This window comes from Mustelus asterias, unplaced genomic scaffold (genome assembly GCF_964213995.1).
Source record: "Mustelus asterias unplaced genomic scaffold, sMusAst1.hap1.1 HAP1_SCAFFOLD_528, whole genome shotgun sequence".
NCBI lineage: Eukaryota > Metazoa > Chordata > Chondrichthyes > Carcharhiniformes > Triakidae > Mustelus > Mustelus asterias.
Genome location: NW_027590479.1, coordinates 238,465 through 248,766, shown reverse-complemented (window position 1 = coordinate 248,766; position 10,302 = coordinate 238,465). Strand labels below are relative to the sequence as shown.

Below are 10,302 nucleotides of genomic sequence, written 5' to 3'. Positions count from 1 at the left end.
TTCCTGATCAGACGGATAATGGAATCTGTTCCCAGTATTCCCACATTGTCCACATGGACTCTCCCTGTTTCGGTTACACTTGTGCCTTCCCATATCAGTCGATTGGTTGAATCCAGATCCACATGTGGAACACGTGTACAGTTTGTCTTCGCTGTGACTGCTGCTCTCACCTTCCATGATGCCAATGATATTCAGTCCTGATGAATCGAGCGACTCGGTGAGATTGATGTGATGCCTGGTCTGAGCTTCCTGTTCATTTCACTATTTATATTAGTAATTACTGTAAAGAAAAAAGGACCATTTCAGGGTGGACCGTTTTATAACTTTACATTATTTTTATTCCCCTGAATCCCACTCTCCCTCCTCTTTGTTGAAATGAGCCTCTCTCACAATACTTTTGTCCTGCTCAAATGACAACAGCACAGAGGGACAGTGTCCCTTTAAATATGCAGATCACCTGCCAGCACCACACATGCTCAGTTGGCTCAGGCCAATGGGACCAGCACAGTGCCTCCACAGTGGGCTGCTGGGTAAGGAGCTACAGCAGATGAGCTGGGGTGGGGTGGGGTGGGGTCAGGTGATGTTACGGGGATTGAAATATCTGGTATTAGTGATGGTGTGGATATGTGGTCAGAAACTCATCTTGGGGTCAAATCTGACATGGAGATTGTGAAGAGTGTGATTCAGCTTCAGACAGCTCCCAGGGAGAGGGATGGACTTGGCAGTTCGGGAACAGAATTTGTAACGGTGACTGAAGACAATGACTTTGGTCTTCCCAATTTTTAATTGGAGGAAATTTCTGTTGATCCAGTACTGAATGTGGGATAAGCAGTTTGATAATTTAGTAACAGTGGAGGAATGGAGAGGGATGGGTAGAGCTGGGTGTTGTCAGTGTAGATGGGAAAACTAACACGGTGCTTTTGGATGATGTCATTCAGTGGCAGCATGTGGATGAGAAATAGGAGGGGCCAAGGATAGATCCTTGGGGCTCACCGAGTTCAGGGGGTTTGGAGAGGAAAGGGAGATTGGAGATGGGGCAATAGTTGGCAAAGACTGGGATTGAGTGTTTTTTTCAGGGTGGGTGATTTCAGAGGATTCAAAAGTGAGGGGGACAGTACCAGGGAAAAGAGAGAACCATTAACAATATCACCAAATGTGGGGAAGTTGGATGATCAGCAATTTAGTGAGAATAGGGTCGATGGAGCACGGGGTGGGTCTCATGGACAAGATAAACATGGAGCGGGCACGAGGGGAGATAGGAGAGAAACTGGAGAAAGATGTCTGTTCTGGGCTTGGTCAAGAGGGAACTTGAGACATGGTTTGTCCCAGTAGGCGCGTGGAAGGGAGGGATACAGCAGCGGCAGCTGATCGAATTATCTCAATCTTAGTAACAAAGAAGCTTCATGAACTCCTCACACTTGTTGGAGGTGAGAATGGAGGAGATGGGCGAGAAAGAGACCTTCAGAAGGAACTAACTAATGTTTGAGGTGTTAAAGATTCAACATAATGTGCGAACACAATGTTGACTTATTTAACTTTTATCCAGAGTATTAGCCCATGTAACTGGGTTGAAGTTTACCAACTAAGCTTTGACAAAGGGTCATCTGGACTTGAAACGTCAGCTCTTTTCTCTCTTTAAAGATGCTGCCAGACCTGCTGAGATTTTCCAGCATTTTCTCTTTTGGTTTGAAGTTTACCAACATGAACAGAAACAGACCCCAATGAACATGGATCAGTCCTGATCTTATTAACAGTAAAATCTAATCACCTTAGTTACCTATGAACTCGCTGGTGTGTCAGCAGAGGGGATGACTGAGTGAATCCCTTCCCACACTGGGAGCAGGTGAATGGTCGCTCCCCAGTGTGAACTCGCTGATGTACAGTGAGGTTCAGATGATGTCTTGAACCCAGTGTCACAGTGAGAGCACCTGAACGGTTTCTCATCGGTGTGAACACGTTGATGGCGCATCAGTTCCCCAGAACTTTTAAAACACTTCTCACAGTCTGGGCATTTAAAAGGTCTCTCCTCAGTGTGAACTTGTTGATGGTGGAGCAGTTGCCGGGAACTTTTGTAGCACTTCCTGCAGTCTGGACATTGAAATGGTCTCTTCTCATTGTGAACACTCTGGTGATTCAGCAGAGTGGATAACTGAGTGAATCCCTTCCCACACTCAGAACAGGTGAAAGGTCTCTCCCCAGTGTGAATTCGCTGGTGTGTCCGCAGGTTAGATGACCGACTGAACCCATTCCCACACACTGAGCAGGTGAATGGCCTCTCCCCGGTGTGACTATGCTGGTACTCAGTGGGTTGAGATGATTGTTTGAACCCAGTCTCACAATGACAGCATCTGAATGGCCTCTCGTCACTGTGAGCACGTTGATGGAGTATCAGGTCCCGGGAACTTTTATAGCACTTCCCACAGTCTGGACATTTGAATGGTCTCTCGTCAGTGTGAACTCGCTGGTGCGCCATCAAGTCAGAGGACCGAGCGAATCCTTTCCCACACTCCGAGCAAGTGAATGGTCTCTTCCCAGTGTGAACTCGCTGGTGTCTCAGCAGGTTGTTTGACTGAGCGAATCCCTTCCCACAGTTGGAGCAAGTGAAAGGTCTCTCTCCAGTGTGAACTCGCTGGTGTTGCAGCAGGCTGGATGAGCGAGAGAATCCCTTCCCACACTTGGAGCAAGTGAATGACCTCTCCCCGGTGTGTCTGGGCCAATGTTCACATGGAGATCTGAATCCCTCCCCACATTCCCATCGTTTCTCCCCACTGTGAATGACGCTTTATCCTTCTATTTTCACGATTCACAAATATTCAGGTTACGATAAATTAGGTGACTTCATTTGAATCTGATGGGATGTTTGGTTTGAGTTTTCTGACTGCAAATCCTCCCCTTCTGATACCCCGTGGAATTGATCTCAGACAGTAAAATGGGAGTGAGAGAGAACTCACAAAAACAGGTTGTGAAATTGAGGTGAATGAATTTGGTGTTATATGGGGCTGACAGGAGGGAAAGGTGACCATGAAAGCTGTTGGATCTTTTGTGAAAAGTGATCAGGTTCAATCAGCTCCTTCAGGGAAGGGAGCCTGCCACTCGGTCTGAGTCTACACATAGATCTGCACGAACACAAGCAATAGGAGCAGGAGTAGACCATTTGGCCTGTTGAGCCGGCTCCAGCCATTCAACATGATCATGGCTGGTGTTGGTCTTCAATTCCACTTTCCCGCCAGCTCCCCATATCTTTCACCTCCACCTCCACCCCCCCCTCCCCTCTCCCCACCCCGCCCCGCCCAAGAAACCAAAAATCTCTCCATCCCATCCTTAAACTTAACCAACGATGGAACATCTACCACCCTGGGCTAGAGAATTCAATGTGACAAGAGAGACAGAAAGAGTAAGAATGAGAGAAGTGGGTGGGAGAGACATGGGCAATGGAGAGGCATTTTATAGACCTAGAACAGAGCCACAATTTGATAGAATCTCCGAAACCCTCAACCTCCACCACCTGGATGGACCAGGGCAGCAGGAGTATGTGGACACCATCACCTGCAAGCTCCCCTCTGAGCCACGCACCATCCAAATTCGTCTGACATTCTGAGAAGAGTGGACCCATTGCACTCAGTTCCTCACCAGCAGCTCTATCCCTGTCCCTGCCAAATGAATGAGGCTGAACCAGACTTTTTGTTTTAAAGGTTATGTGCTCACTCGCATCAAATCTTGTTCGGCCATCACCGTAGAGCTTACCAGTCTACAAACACTTCCTTTTAAGAAGCACCAAATTTTTAAATTTCTCATTCCTGTTTACCTACATAGTTGCAATCATCCAAATTTATGTAATATTTCTCAGCCACACAGGCTCTTAAGCATTTCCGATTTTAATCACTCTCCCAGTAATGACCTTTTTCATTTGTCCAAGTCACAAGCTCTGGAATTTCCTCCTTAAGCCGCTCTGATTCTCTACCTCACTCTCCTTCGTTAAGACTACTCAAAACTGATGGCACAGTGGTTAGCACTGCTGTCTCATAGCGCCAGGGACTCAGGTTCAATTCCAGCCTCTGTGCAGAGTTTGCACATTTCCCCGATGTCTGCATGAGTTTCCTCCGGGTGCTCCAGTTTCCTCCCTCACTCCAAAGATGTGCAGGTTAGGTTGATTGGCTATGCTGCATTGCCCCTTCATGTCAGCAAGGTAAATACGTGGGGTTACGGGGATAGGGTCAGGGTGGGATTGTTGTTGATGCAGTCTCGATGGGCCCAATGGTTTGCACGACAGGGATTCTGTGATCTCGTCATTTGGCTCAGTGTCAATTGTTATTTTGTAACATTTCTCCGAATTGCCTTAAAACTTTTATTTTGTTGAAGACACAACATAAATAGAAATGATTGTCACTGCCCTGGCCATTTATCATTGTTCTGCCTCAATAATAAGAAACTGGAAGTGGAAGCGTGAAGCAGGTTGATTTCTCGTGGAAAAAATAATCAAAATTATTGCCCCCAACAAAGATGGCGGTTGCGCATGCGCTCTACCTGGTACCCGAATAAAACTGGCGGCTGCGCATGCGCTCTATCTACTGCGAGTGCCCGGATAAGGATGGCGGCCGCTAACCCAGCTCTGTGAGAAAAGCACTCCAGGGCGGGGGAACGGTCCCCGGGAACCGGTGGGTTATTCTTTCTCATTTGCAATCTATATGACATGCTTACGAAGCGTATCCAGTCACTGACCTGATCCATCGCTCCCGCCATTCTCTCCTGGACGGATTGCAGATCGGAAAAAAAATCTTCCCCATTGCCCTTAATCACACTGCGCATGCCTCACTCAGCCTCGCCTCTCATTCATTCCGATTGGTCCTCCAGCCCCGTCCCCTCCTCCTATTGGTCGGAGCTGCTGTCAATCAGTCCCCAAGCATTGTGAGGTGTCGGGTGAGAGGTCAGTGCCGGGGGGCCGGGGGATTACAATGAACATTCTCCACTCTCACTATCCACCGCTTCCGTTTTCTCCCCACAAACCACCTCCAATAAAGAGAGCAGGGGGGACACACTGACCGAGTGACAATGTCACTGCATTAGTAATCCAGAGAGACAGCACAATGTTCTGGGGACAGGGCTTCAAATCCATTCAATTAATACAATCTGCAATTTAAAGTTAGATTCAGTGATGGTAATCATAGGATCCCTGCAGTACAGAAGACTATTCGGCCCATTGAATCTGCACCGACCTCAATCCCACCCAGGCCCTATTCCCGTAACCCCACACATTTACCCTGCTAATCCCCCCCTGACACTAGGGTCAATTTAGCATAGCCAATCAACCTAACCTGCATACCTTTGGACTGTGAGGAAACTGGAGTACCCGGAGGAAACCCACGCAAACATGGGGAGAAAATGCACTCCACACAGACAGTGATCCAAGCCGGGAATTGAACCCGGGTCCCTGATGCTGTGAGGCAAACCCATTGTAAACCCCTGGTGACTGAGGCTCCTCTGAGAAAATCTCCACACACACAGTTCTGGACGCAAGGTTAGAGTCATAGAGGTTTACAGCATGGAAACAGGCCCTTCGGCCCAACTTGTCCATGCCGCCCTTTTTGTTTAAACCCCTAAACTACTCCCAATCGCTTGCATTTGGTCCATATCCCTCTATACCCATCTTACCCATGTAACTGTTAACGTTAACGTCTGTTATTCTGTCTGGCCAGTCAGAGTGATTCAGATTCATGTTTGTCACAAGTAATGAATGAAATTATGCTCAATTTGTTATTTTTGTTAAAATTGTTTTTTTTTGTTAAATTTGTTAAAAGGATCTCGAAAGTATTATCCAAAACTTAATTTGGATTTCCAGGGAGGAGGGAGAGTGTGTGGGATGGGGATATACAGATTTGAATTGTCTGTTGAGAATTTATATCCTGGACTGACATTGGTTACATTTGTAAACTCCATTGACAACATATTAGAAGCTGAGGATTTGTGGAGAAGATATTCAATTTAGGATCAATTCAGGACCAAATTAATTTGGGGGAATGAAAGTGGAAAATATTCCACCAAATGAGAACTGTCTGTTCAGAATTTCTATCTTGTACTGACAGTGATGACTTTTCAAACTCCTTTATCAGGTTATTAGAAGCAGAGGATTTGGAGGTGGGAAACGCAAACCAAACATCGCATCAATATCTGATACTCAATGAATCGGAGTGTGAGTATTATTGCCCTTTGAATATGGAGGGAAGATTGTTTTAACAGTTGCATAGTGTATAAAACATTGCAATTGAAGCAGAGAGAATCCGTAGACGTGTACTGTGTACGAGGCTTGAGCTGATCATCCAACCTGGAGAGAAATAAGGACACCAGCATCACGGAGAAACTGTAAATGTGGAGATTGCGGAAAGGGATTCAAATACCCATCCTTGCTGGAAATTCAGTCACACTGGAGAGAAGCTGTTCACTTGTTCCGTATGTGGGAAGGGATTCACTCAGTCATCTGAGCTTCTGATACATCAGAGAGTTCATACTGGAGAAAAGCCATTCACCTGTTCTGTTTGTGGGAGGGGATTCATTCAGTTATCCCAGCTGCTGACACACCAGCGAGTTCACACTGGGGAGAGGCCATTCACCTGCTCTGTGTGTGAGAAGAGATTCACTAATTCATCAAACATTCTGACACACCAGCGAGTTCACACTGGCGAGAGACCATTCGTTTGTTCCATGTGTGAGAAAGGATTCAAAACTTCATCAAACCTTCTGACACACCAGCGAGTTGACACCCGGGAGAAACCATTCGCCTGTTCAGTGTGTGCAAGGGGATTCAGTCAGCTAGCCCACCTGATGACACACCAGCAAGTTCACAAGTGACTGAAGGGTTTGGATTCCACTGATGTTGCTGGTGTTCATCATACCCAGGACTGAACCACGTTCATTCTGACAATTCAGGTTTGTTTCTCTGATGTTACCAACCATAATACTGGCTGGAGTTTAAGATTCTAGTTAATTAGCTGATTATGTTCTTGGACCTGCAGTCTCCCTTTAAGAATATGTGACTGTGATCATTCCCCTGAATTCAGAGACTGAACCTGTGGCAATGTCACTGCATTAGTAATCCAGAGAGACAGCACAATGTTCTGGGGACAGGGCTTCAAATCCATTCAATTCAAACAATCTGCAATTTAAAGTTAGTCTCAGTGGTGTTGACCAAGGCTCATCTGAAAATATCTCCACACACCCAGCCCTGAACACAAGATTCAGATCCATGTTTTTCACAAGGCATGAATGAAATTATGTTCTGTTTGTTATTTTTGTTAAAATTGGTTATTCTTTTGTTAAATTTGTTAAAAATTTGGGAGCTTTTGGAACACTGCTCCTTCATCAGGTGAACACGCTCACCTAATGAAGGAGCAGTGCTCTGAAAGCTCGTGATACCAAATAAACCTGTTGGACTTTAACCTGGTGTTGTGAGACTTTGTATTTCTCCCTTATATACTCTACGAATGGTATGTTTTGTCTGTATAGGTTGCCAGAAACATTACTTTTCACATGTCACAATAAATCAAATCAATGTGTCGTCATCCTGGGCGAGAAACCAGGAGGAGGGAATGTTGTGACTTTCTCTGAATTGTTACAGCACAGAAAGAGGCCATTTGGCCCATTGTGTCTGTGCTGGCTCTCAGAATGAGCAATTCACTGAGTGGTATTCCCCTGCCTTTTCCGTCTAACCCGGTTCATTTATCCCCTTCAGATAACCAAATTCAGAGTTTGTATCCTGGACTGACAGTGATGGATTTTGGAAACTCCTTTTCTAAGGGGTTAAAGGGGGAGGATTAATACACAGCAAACTCAAACCAAGAGAAACGTTTGTTCTGAATGTTATCCTGTTCTTACATTGACAGCTTTTCTAAACACTTTTTTCCGCAGGGAGTTACAATCGGGAAACACTCGTCAATATCTGACATTCACTCGATTCATCAGGAGCTGAATATCATCAACCTCTGAATGTGGAAGGAGAAACGTTTGCCTGTTCTGTTTGTGGGAAAAGAATTTCAAACATCAGTGTGACTAGAAAAGCACCGAGACACACACACACCTGAGTGAGAGTGTTCCAGTGAACCGACTGTGGAAAGAGCTTGAACCAGTTACAAAGCCTAAAAAATCATCACACCATTCACAGCGAGGAGAAACTGTACACGTGTTCTGTGTGTGGACGAGGCTTCAACTGATCACCCAACCTGGAGAGACACAAGGACACTGGCACCATGGAGAAACCATGGAAATGTGGGGACTGTGGGAAGGGATTCAGTTGTCCTTCCCATCTGGAGGCTCATCGACGCAGTCACACCGGGGAACGGCCATTCACCTGCTCTGTGTGTGGGAAAGGATTCACTCGGTTATCCTGTCTTCAGACACACCATCTTGTTCATTCTGATAACAAACTTTTCACTTGCTCTGACTGTGAGAAGAGCTTTAAAAGGAAACCGGATTTGCTGACTCACCAGCGCATTCACACCGGGCAGAGACCGTTCACCTGCTCTCAGTGTGGGAAGGGATTCACTCAGTCATCCAACCTGCAGACACACCAGCAAGTTCACACTGGGGAGAGGCCGTTCACCTGCTCCGAGTGTGGGAAGGGGTTCATTCACTCATCAATTCTGCTAAAACACCAGCGAGTTCACACGCGGGAAAGACTGTTCACCTGCTCTGTGTGTAGGAAGGGATTCATTCAGTCATCCCACCTACTGAGACACAAACGAGTTCACACAGGGGAGAGGCCATTCACCTGCTCCCAGTGTGGGAAGAGATTCACTAATTCATCCCACTTACTGAGACACCAGCGGGTTCACAAGTGACAGCAGGGATTGGATTCTGCTGCTATTGCTGCTGTTAATCACATCCTGGACTGAACCATGTTCATTCTAACTTGTGGAGTTTGTTTCTGATGATAATCCCAAGAACTGGGATGGAGTTTAATACTCTGAATACATGTAAAATAAATCAGCTCAGTGTCAAATACCCTTTTGTTAAGTATTTGTTTTCTCCAGGATAAGAGGGGGCGAATTGAAATCCTGTTCTCGACTGTTCCATTTCTGGTCTTTTCTCATTTAAAAAAAGATTTATATTTCTGTCGAGCCTTTCATGACATCAGGTTGTCCCAAAGCTTTTTTCAGCCAATTAATTTCTTTTGAAGTTCAGACGATGTTGAAAATGCAGCAGCTCATGTGCACAGCAAGATCCCATGAACAATACTCCAGATAATGTAGAAACCCTACAGTGCAGAATGAGGCCATTTGGCCCATCGAGTGTGCACCGACAACAATCCGCCCCCCAGGCCCTATTGTCACAATCCCACATATTTACCCCGCTATTCCCTCTAACCTACACATCCCGGGACACTATGGGCAACTTAGCATAGCCAATGCACATAACCCGCACATCTTTGGACTGTGAGAGGAAACCGGAGCACCCGGAGGAAACCCACGCAGACACGGGGTGAATGTGCAAACTCCACACAGACAGTGACCCAAACCAGGAATTGGACCCAGGTCGCTGGAGCTGTGAGGCAGCAGTGCTAACCACTGTGCGCTCGTGTATTTGAGTGATGTTGATTGAGGAATAAAGATTGACCAAGACTCTGGGGGGAAATCCCCAGCTCTTTGAAATAGCATCAATGGATCTCTTGCACCTGTCTGTTCAGTCTCACCTCAAACACGGGACCTCTGACAGTGCGGGGCTCCCTCAGTACTGCAATGGAGTGTCAGTTCGGAATTTCTGTTCAATTGTCTGGATCTGCATTTGAACCTGCAACCTCCTGACTCAGATATGAGAAAGCAACCACTGAGCCAAGACCTCATTACTTGGATTATTTCAGTTCTTAGCCCTCTGGTTACTCTCATGAACCCACTTCCCATCCCTTCCAAAGAGTCTCTCTTAGCCTTGGTATCCCTCCGAGGTATCAGTAACACAGGCATGTACTTCCCTTCGGAGTGTTTGATGGGACAGTATGAACACAAATCCACAGGGACAGTGGGAGTCCCATTCAATGCTTAGCACTGCTGCCTCACAGCGCCAGGGACCTCGGTTCGATTCCCGGCTTAGGTCACTGTCTGTGTGGGATTTGCACGTTATTCCCGTGTCTGCATAGGTTTCCTCTGGTGCTCTGGTTTCCTCCCACAGTCAGAAAGACATGCTGGTTAGGTGCAATAAACATGCTAAATTCTCCCTCATGTTTACCTGAACAGGCGCCGGGATATGGTGACTAGGGGATTTTCACAGTAACTTTATTAGAGTGGCAATGTGAGCCTACTTGTGACACCAATAAATAAA

At 46.3% G+C, this 10,302-nt stretch overlaps 1 protein-coding gene across 1 annotated transcript in view; it reads left to right on the top strand.

Moving 5' to 3' along the window:
- Nucleotides 1–6,361: 6,361 nt before the first annotated feature.
- LOC144486948 (uncharacterized) overlaps nucleotides 6,362–10,302 on the top strand; it is a 43,119-nt gene continuing 39,178 nt past the window's right edge. The window contains exons 1-2 of the mRNA XM_078204961.1: nucleotides 6,362–6,372; nucleotides 6,414–6,687. Coding sequence (XP_078061087.1) covers nucleotides 6,362–6,372; nucleotides 6,414–6,687 — 285 coding nt within the window. The remainder of the gene's footprint in view (nucleotides 6,373–6,413; nucleotides 6,688–10,302) is intronic.